This window comes from Antrostomus carolinensis, unplaced genomic scaffold (genome assembly GCF_000700745.2).
Source record: "Antrostomus carolinensis isolate BGI_N321 unplaced genomic scaffold, ASM70074v2 scaffold20275, whole genome shotgun sequence".
NCBI classification, from domain to species: domain Eukaryota; kingdom Metazoa; phylum Chordata; class Aves; order Caprimulgiformes; family Caprimulgidae; genus Antrostomus; species Antrostomus carolinensis.
This window is the reverse complement of record NW_010314550.1, coordinates 37,165-47,294: the sequence shown is the minus strand read 5'-3', so window position 1 is coordinate 47,294 and position 10,130 is coordinate 37,165. Positions and strand designations below refer to the sequence as shown.

The 10,130-nt window shown below is 41.9% G+C and overlaps 1 protein-coding gene across 2 annotated transcripts in view; it reads left to right on the top strand.

The window, feature by feature from the left end:
• The first annotated feature begins 4,049 nt into the window (after positions 1–4,049).
• BDNF (brain derived neurotrophic factor) overlaps positions 4,050–10,130 on the top strand; it is an 8,690-nt gene continuing 2,609 nt past the window's right edge. The window contains exon 1 of one of the 2 annotated variants that reach the window (XM_010167688.2): positions 4,050–4,079. In XM_010167688.2, coding sequence (XP_010165990.2) covers positions 4,050–4,079 — 30 coding nt within the window. Of the gene's footprint in view, positions 4,080–4,544; positions 4,608–10,130 lie in introns of those variants that run through there. The other variant, XM_029084894.1, reaches the window with a different exon arrangement.

Here is a 10,130-nt window from a genome sequence, read left to right as displayed (position 1 = left end):
AAGAGGGGATAATCAGCTGCTTTTTTAAATCTTCTCGCAGAAATATGGATTTTGTGTAATGACAATCAAAAGAATGCCTGAAAATTAGTTTTCGCCTTAAAAGTAATGATTCATACCTGAATTTAAAACGAAGAACAAAGCTGCCTTTCTTGGAAGACTCATTTTAAGTCCATTTCTCTCTCTGTTTTGCACTAATTACTAATTTTTGCTGCCCTCTGTGCAGAACTTTTCTGCCATTGTAACTGCTAAATTAGCAGGAGTGATAATGACGAGCAAGGATGATGCAAAAGGAAATGGCAGTCAATTCCACATACCTCCATTAAAAGAAAAAAAAACCCACCCCCAAAAAACAAGGCAGAAATAAGATTAAAGAATCTCTTAGAGGTCCAAGTCTTCAAAGAAATCTGCCTCCGAGTCTGACAAACCTAGATGCAACATTTTAAATTCCATAATCCTCAGTCATGAAGTCATATCATTTGGTTGTTAGTTTGTTTTGTTCAACACAGATATTGTTGCATCATTTCTTCCTTCCTCTGATTCCTGTAACTGTTATGAAAATTATAGAATCTTATGCTTGGAAATACCAGAAATCTTTTCCCCTGCCTCTAGCTAATGGAAGGACAGGTATGCAACGAGAGCTAGGAAACACAATAAATAACTTCCATGTCTAGTGTAAATTAAACACTTTGGAGCAAGTCTTCAGCTGCAAAGCACCGCCAGACCTGTTACTATTCAAGTTGTACTCACTAGAAAATGACTGCAGGGGAACTGCTGATGCTCTGCATATCTTGCAGTTAGTCATGTTCAGACATACTTCAAAACATGACCCATGGTTTTGTCGAGGACAGTCCTGAACCATTTGTATTTAAAAAAAAAAAAAAAGATACATCTGTGGAGATGCATTGCAAGAAAGATGAGCAGAACTCAGTCATCTTTTTTTTTTTTTCCTTGCATTGTTTTGATGAGGATGGTGCTGCTACACTGGCTTCATCCCCTGTAAGGGCTCAGCATCTCTATGGCAAGTAGGCATAGCCTTGCTCTTCTCTGTTTTATACAGATTAAGGCTGGCCTTTGGTCCCTGGCAAGCTGCGTGTTTGTGTTTATACGGCTGGTAAATACCTACTTGTGCAGTAGTAGATCTCCATGGGAATAGGTCTTTCTTGAATTTCATAGCATATTTGCTGTGGATAAAAGCAGCCTCTGGATGAGACAGGAAGTTGTGATGCATTTCAAATCAAACCTCTTAGAGGTTAGAATGGTGAAGAATGTTTCTATTTTAACACTAGTTTTGCTTTTCTTCTTGTTCTTTGTTATATAATGGTTGAGCCCACAAATTAGAAGCATGAGGCTAAAAGCTGAAGAATGAGGGAAGAAACAAAAAGCCATATGGCGATAGCAGGAGGTCCTGCCACCCCACCTTAGGCTCGTGACAACATGCCCTACATTTAACCTACAGTCAGGAACTAATTAACGACACAGATGGAAGTGAGCTAGCATATGTATTCAAAATAATACCCCTAAGGTTTTAATCAGCTGCCCTGCCTCTTTCTGGGTTAGACATTTAAGTTACCATAGAGAGATTTGCAAAATACGTGAGGGATACGTATGGTTAAGGCAACTTTGTGTAGTGGCTGGAGCAGGGGCTCCCCTCTTCTCCTCTGGCTCAGCTGTGACTTGCTCTGCAGTCCAGGGTAAGTTGCCTAAATGTCTTTATGGGTTCAGCCTACCCAGAAGGAAAATAGGATTTCTGATGCGGTTCCTCCTCACCTCAGTATGTTGAGATTCAGTGTTTGCAAAGCACTTTGGAAGCTTTGATAGTGTGTTCTCCAATAAATCATCTACAAGTGGAGAGTCCAAGGAGCATAAGTACCAGGTCTCTCTGCTCTTGCAGTGTCTAAATGCTTTTTCCTCTCTAGAACTACTAATTATCTCTGATAAGGCAACTCTGCTTTTGATTTTGGATAGGATGGTGACTTCTGTATAATCTGTGGCCTTATGCAGAGATTTGGGAGAGGGAGAACACTTAGATGTTTTCAACAGACTAATTAGGTAATTTAATGTTTCTCACTTTAACTTTCTCTTTCCTCCCCACACCCCCAGCTGTCTGAATAGAGGCTCTCCTTCCCTGCAGGGCAGTAGGATCCGCTTATGTGAAGGGACAGGTATTGAAGTTTTTTTTAGAGAAGTGTTTATTTAATGACTGAAATCCCATATACAAACCTACCCTTTGGAGCTTAAGAGCTCTTATAGTGAGAACAGTACACTGGCAGCAAAGCCACTTTCTTCAGTGGGGGTGTGTGTGCACATGAAATGAGACACCCAAGAGCAGAGCAGAGGAAAGTGAGGTGGTGTTGGGCTGGATTTTGCATACTTCTGTTTATAGGCATGTCTGGGCTATTTATGTGCTTATATTGGTGGGGGAAGGGAGGAGCTAGCCTGCACACCTAGAAAGCTTTTTTTTCTTCCTCTTTAAAGTGTAATTATTACCAAATATGCATGTATCCCTCAGGAGTCCTGAGTGTGAGGAAGCTGTTTTGCTGAAACCTGTCACATTTCGTTCTGATACAGCTATTAGCTATAGTTTAGGTGTTGGCCCCATCTGATTTTTATGATCACATAAGTACTGGGCCACCTTCACAGCTGGTATAAATCTATGAACAGAGCACTATAGTTTTACACTAGGCAGTGACTGTGTCTGCCAGAATTGGGTCCACTGGTACATACTGCTTCAATGAAGCTTGACAGTTTTTGTGGAAATAATTTCCCATGATGCCACAATCCATAGTTGTATCTGGTGGCAAGTATGAAAGGTCATGAACCAGGTTAACTGCATTTTTAACTGGGGAGGGGAAGGACCCAATGTCTATGTAATTCACAGGAATCACAGTGTAATACTCCTCTGTGAAAGAAATTGCACCATTATACAACCAGGAGAAAGCAGGAGCTTTGTAAATTAATTTTTCCTGCAAGGCTGTAGGTTTTTATTTATGTTCTATTAAATGTTTGTATCTTGAGCAGTACAACTAATGAAACTTGTTCTCAGACACTTGCATCTTTGCCAGATGTACCTCCTCACCCCTTCTAGTAATTCTAAACACTTCTCCTCTGTGGAGCTTGTGAACTAAAAGTAACTGTACACAGTGTTGTAAGTCCACAAGTGGGTAAGCCCATACACTCGTGTTTGCCTAACTAAGGATGGAGGAAAGGGGGGAGCTTATTTGGGTGGGTCTCAGCTACTTGCGTGCTGGTTACAACTCAGGACCGTGGAAATAGTGTTATCTGTGAAACATGTATCCCTCTATAGAATCTGGCTGAAGTTGGCTCCCAGATTTTTAAGACAGATTAGGGACCCAGGCATAGCAATTGCAAAAGTCTTGTTTCAACATGAAACCACTTAGAAAATGGGGAGAAAAAAAAGCTGAAAACTATAATATTTTTAAATTTGTGGTGTGCTGCATTGTCATAGTAAAATGTCAGTGGTGGCAGCACTTCTTGCCAGTGTTTGCAGTGTAGTTATGTTAACATATTAATGTAATTTTCCAACAGTGTTATGTCCAAAGATAAAGCCGTTGTCACAGCAGGACACATGCAGGGCTGGCTGCCCGGTGAGGCCGCTTAGATTCCTAATGAATACATCCTTGTTAAATACAAATTCCTCATTATTCCATTACTGTAAGTGGCTTTGCAAACTGACAAACTTCTGCTCCTGGTCTGGTTGTTCCCATGTAACTTTGGACTTGAATACTCCCAGAAGCTGCTCTGGTACCTCAGTGTAAGCTTTTATCCCTTGCCCCATCTGTGGAAAGTATTTCCATGGAGATGCCATGCTAACAACTGGACTGAGCGTGTGTCGAGAGAAATCCACGCACGAGGGCGGGCAGCCAAAGGATGACTGATAACACCACTGGCGAATGCAGGCATATTGTTAATACCTGTCAGGGCTCTGACAACAGGCATTTCCAGTTTCTGGTTCATGCACATCACAATGTACTGATCTGCTTCATTTCAAGGGCTGACTATGGCTAAAAGCAAGGTATTCTCTTACAGCAATGCCACACACAGTCAGGGTCTCAGCAAAGGTAAGAGTCTTGCAACAAATGGGTATAGCCCTTGCTCTTCTCCCTTACCCTAGAGAAAGCACTGCCTGCCCAAGCCATGGGTAACTGCTCCATCTGATGCTTATGCTTTTTAACCATTGATTTTCCTTGGCTAAGCTTCACTTGTGTTCCTGTTGAGTGCATAATGTTCTATAGGTCCTAGGAAGCTTGCCACTTGCAGCAGAACTGATGGGTGCGTGGGATGTTTTACATGCTGTTCAATAGTTTATAGGCACTCGTAAGATCCAAGCTCAACTGGTACAGCAGCTTCTGGGTTGTTCCAGGGCTGCTGGACACATGTCACAGTACAAGGGATCCAACTCATGCTTGTTTGCACGCAACATGCTCCGTTCTGTTCCTGCTGTCGGGTGCCAATTATCCTTGACTTCAGTGGGAGCTTCATGTGTGTACTTGGCAGAATAGCTTAGGCCTGTGTGGACGATTCAGCACAGTATTTCATATGAAAGAGCCCTAGTGGAATGGAAGACAAGCCACAGATGCTGCTCAAAGGTCTGAGTTTCTGCCCTAACATTCTTCTGCACACAGGTTGAATTGGCGTTATACAAAGCTCTAGTGGCTATTGAAGCAAATGATTTCGGAGAACTGTAATTATCTGCTTCCATGGAGGAACTAGATAGTATCTTGGCACGGAGTAGTTATTTCATGGAATGTTTTTGTGGTTGTTTTTCTTGTTTTATAGGGGGTTTTAGGTAGGCTGTTCTATAGGTGAACTTTCCATTCACAGAGGTTGCATAATGTTACTTCTGAATGAACACAGTTATGGCAGGAATCTATCTTGACAAAGACTCTAAAACAGATTAATGCAGTTTTCTAAGCCTGAAGTCAATTTTGAAATTGGAATTTGCTAATCCCTAGGTTTTAGGCTTGGAAGTCATGTCCTTACTGTCCAGTATGTCTGGCATGGCAATAGGAAAATGGCATGTTACCCTACCCAGGGTACTCCTCACGAGCAAAAGCAAACCTGCTGGTAGTACTTGTATTTGAGGGGGACTTTCACTGCATACCTTGGTATTTCAACATTATTTTTTTGGCAAAAAAAACGTTGTGGTAAAGCATATTGTGTTTGATGTGTACAGTGGCATGCACACAAGTACCCTTTTGGAGCTGAGTTTGTTTACAGCAGGGATCACAAACCCCCGTGCAGTGCGAGTGCCCCGTGTGCAGGACGCTGTGCAAACAGCTGGAGAGGCAGTTTGTGTGTCACTGCCTCCACGATCAGTTCCCATTGCAAAAGCATAAAAATAGTGCACATCTGTTCTCTGCCATGGGTGTTGTCTCTCTGAAAGCTCCGATACCATCTGTGAGTCTGGCCTGCTATTCTCTCACTTGTGCATACTGCCAAAACTCATCCTCCCTGTTTCCTGGTATGGGCAGAATAGGTCTGAGATCCATCCGACAGAAATCCTACTGGGAACTCCTCGTAGTCCTGCACTTGGCCAATTTGATATAAGCATACTTGTAATGAGGAGATTGTCTGGTCTGTGCCCATTAGAGCAGCTGAATTCTCTTTCTCAGAGCTGAAGCATGGCTTGTCAAGTGCCCAGAAAGGTGTGATGGGGGTTTGTAGGAAACTCTGATACGTAACTGTGAAGATCAGGAGTGCAATGTCATGGCATTAATATTTTGCCATTATTTTCTTGGGGTTCTTGTCCACTCCTGGTTTACAGGAGAAGATGTGCTGGGCAAAGACTCCGATAAAACCTAGGAACCCCACAAAACCCCCTTGTCGTGCTTTAAACAGATGCATATTTCTCTAGAGCCAATGCAGGCATTGCAGGAGTTTCCTTGCTCTCAGAAGCTGTACGATAGGCACTATTTAACAACATGAGATGAAAGAAAATTTCTCATGTTAAAAGTTGTAGTTTACAAACTACTTGTAAATTTGCTTGCTATTTATCTTAGTCTTCAAAATGGTTCGTAGTCTCTGCCATCTCTTGCATTGTGGCCAAGCAGATTTTATTACCTCAGGGAAAACCAAAATGAGAGAATAAAAATAAAATGGGTTTCTTCTTCCTGACATGAAGAACCAACTTACAAGAATACAAATTGAGTGTGGGTGTGCATGTGTCTGTATTTTGGGGGAGGGCACTTTATTTTCAGTAATAAAGAATAATTATATAGTTTGCATAAATAGCCGCAAGGATAACCAGAGTGCGTCAGACATCCAGTTATGCATGTGTTAAAGGTTAATGCTATTTGTTCTCAGTACATTTAGTCTTTGCAAATCATGTGCTGACATGCATCCCATTTTGGTATCTGTGCACACACTCCGGTAATGATGCGTAGAGCAGGAACTCATGCCTGTGCCATTCAGTAGTATTTAGTAATTTGAACTTTTGTATAAAGGTCTTAGAAAATGGCAAGGCAGAAAACGAATGTCTTCTTGCTGCTAATTTTATCTTCTACCACGCACTCCTTTCTGGAGATTAAAAGTATTATGAATCTATTCACTACTGAAAGTTATTTCAACTTTCTTAGCACAGATCAGGATGCAGAAAAGCAAGTACATGTTCACAGCTGGTCCTTGGGTCTCTCTGCTGGAAATACAACCTGTTAACCTGCTACATTTCTGCTTAAAAGAACTAAAATTAATGAAATAAAACAACTAACTAGTGGATCCTCATTAAATAAATACTGAAATAAATAGTACAGCTAGGTAATTGACTGCATATGTAAACTAGCTGTAGATAATTGACATGACCTTCATTTAACGAGCCTCCTTTCCATTAGAGGAGACAACTGCCACAATTACGTGCCCTTATTCTAGCTGTAATTGTATGGACTTTATTGAAGTACAAACTAGGTCACGTCTTCCTGAGATGTGGTCCATGGTGGGTGACCTCTTTTCATTGCTTCAGCTTTGCTGTGCTGCATGAGAGAAGGATGTTCTTGCAGACATGAGAATGGATGTCGTTCAGGGAACAAGTATCAAATGTGATTTCTGATGAAGATGTCTTGTGTGGCCTGAGGGAGTAGCTTATGGCTAGATCCCAAGGAGGTTAGCATACATCTAAGCTATTTAAAATAGAAATAGCTTATATGTATTTTATATAAGTTTGTAGGTGTATACACCAGTCTATGGGACAGCAGCTGCACCAAGATTCCCTCTCCTGGAGAAGTCTTTGATCTTTTATGCCCAGTGACATAGTTGAACAGGAAGAGTGCAGAAGAGCTGCAGCCTTTGGTTGTTCCTCGAAGGTGGGGAGTAGACCTGAACCTCCTACGTCTGAGGAGGGAGGGGATGGATGCACGACAGGACTCCAGATTGAGGCTGTGTCATCAGTGATTTTATTTTGTATTTTTCTAGATGCATGTCTCACTAAAAGTGGCCATGGCTACTCTGTTTTGTCCAGCATCTAGTTGTGTTGATGCCTTCAGAACGTGCAGTATCAGCCAGGTTGTTCCAGTTGAGAAATACTCAGCGCTATGGAAAACAGTTGCTGAGTCTACTGGGGTAGCATCAGGCCTGGGTGTACACAAAAGGACTTGGTTATCTCCATGAAGGCCTCAAAGTGGTGGATGTGCCCAGCATGGAAAGGGGCAGGACCTTGCTTGGTACTAGTGTGCTGGGAAACCAGGAAAATACAGCTTTCTCCCATATTTCATCCTGGTTCCACTTCTGCGTGGGGTGACATGGTGACTTCCTCAAAATAGGAAGGGTGTATGGGATCTGTTAGCCTTTGGGGTTTACAGGGCACTTAGTGTAACAGGACGGGCAGTACCTTTAATCTTTGCAGCATAGTGAAGGTTTGATAGTTGGGGAGCAGGGCAGAAGGACTGGAAGCTGTCATCCAGAGTGTTTCCAATGACCTTTTTGGTGCTGCATTGTGATATTAGTCCTGCCTCACTAAGTAAGAGATGAACCGTGCATTTGTGAGTCAGTTCAAAAGTAGCTGCAAGGTTGTGTGTTTCTACCCATGGAGTGAGATTTAAATCTTAATTTGCTACAGCATGTTAAAATAGTAGATTTTGAGCAGCTGCTTCTAGAAATTGTTATGGTCTCCAAAATGAAGAGATTTCCTAGGTGTTAAAATATTACTTCCTCATATTAAATCACTTGATATTGTTTTGCTGCCAAAGACAAGGGCTGTGTATATTACTCAAGTCACTGTCAAGATAGAGAGAAGAATCTTTTCATATCCTACTAGTGCAGTTCGGCTTAGTCTGAGACTCATTTACAATGAAGTAGATGTTTGATCTGGGTCTGCTTACTAGCAATATTCCATGTGTCTGCACTGCTGAATCTTGCTTTGACATACTCTTCTACTGTTATAAATGGGAGGAAGAGGGGTGGCTTTTAGGAGGACGCATTTTCTTCTGTACTATTGGTATGTTGTGTGGATAATAGCTGTCTTGAAGTTGGTTTTCAGAGCCTGGTTGTACATTGTTTCTTCCTACCCCAGATAATAGCAGTGGTTGTATGTCATCAGATGGGATGTAAATTGATCAAGCTTGACAGCCATTTCCTTCCTAAATGGAAGGCAAAATTGATTAAGGAAGAATTAATTTAACATGACATATAAAGTACTGTTAGATCTGGTGACCAGCCAGCCATCAGTGGAGGATGCTGAGGGCTTATTGAAGTCAATTGGTGAGGTTTCTCTGCACATCTGCCCTCTGTCCTTTTCCTTCTGCGAAAAATGTCCATGTGAACAAATGTGCACAGCCATTATTCTGTTCATTTCGCATCCCTCCGAGGTCATTGCTACCATGACAGGTAAACAGCCCAATGACAGCAGTGGAGGATGTGGCCTGGTCCAGGAATCCTTCTGCCCTTTGTTCACCTACCGAACTTGAAAAGCAGATGTTCAGCCTCCAAGTGGTATACTTGGCTGATGAGTGCAACCTGCTCTTTCTCTGTTTTGTGCTTGTCTTGGTGCCTCTTGTGTTGCGTCCTCTCTCTTTGGCACTGGAAGACCCTTTGGGGTTCTACGTGCTCAGCCAGAGTCTTTATCTTCCAGAGCCAAGATGTTGGCTGGGACCTCTGGGCACTACTCTAATAAAAATAACAGGAACTTGATTAGGAGTCAGAAGATCTGTGTTCTGTTTACTGCTCTGGTGGTCACAAAGTGTGATGTGGGTGTTGGAGTTTTTTTTTCCTTTTAAGTTTTATATCAAACAATTCTCAGAAGAGGAAGGGTATGAATTATTATTTTTGTTGCCTGTTTCACTGGCTCTGCATTTATATGCTAGCTGAACATATCCCTTCTCCCTCTTGTCTTGTCTCTCCTTGTTTGATAAAGGAAGACTGATAACCTTCTTCCTTGTGTTGTTAATCATCCCTGTAGTGTCTCTCTTCCTCCCCTTTGAGGAAGAAATCTGATATTACTCCCTGTAGAATGTTTTAAAAATCCTAGGGTGAAAAAATCTGCAAAATATTAATGTTCTGCATGGTTAGAGCAAACACTATGTTCCTGTGAGTCACAGATGTCAGGTTTGTTTAATCTTAATAAATCTATGCCACAAAAACACTTTTAAACAGGAAGAGAGATGGAGGGATGAAGGAAGAGTTGTGCTGGGGTAGAGAGGATTCTTAGCCAAAATCTTGTTTAGTGGGAGGCTGGGGGTGAGGAGGGCACGAACACAAACCCAAACACTTCCCACCCCCCCACACTCCATTAAGTAAACTTTGAGTCCTACATTTTGGGCACTGCCTTTCTAGTACATATTTCATTTTTCTTTGTATGTTTTATGATAGATTGTCTTTCCATGTTCGAGTCTTAAGAGTACTAGTTTCCCACAGCATATTTGCAGGAGATGAAGTAAGGCTTTTTACATAGCACCCTGTTGGCAAACAGAAATAGCATTTACTCCAATGAGCGCTGCCAAGTATGAGGTACTTCCGAATGAACTTCAAAAGCTCTGAAACAAGCATTAGCTGCTGCTTCAAAAATGTGAACAATGCCATTGCTTTCTAGCAAGCAGAACTGGTGAGAGCAGGGATTGGAAGGAGGAGAAATAACAACTGGATGTGATGGATGTTGTAGTAGCACTTGGGATCAGACAGAAAGT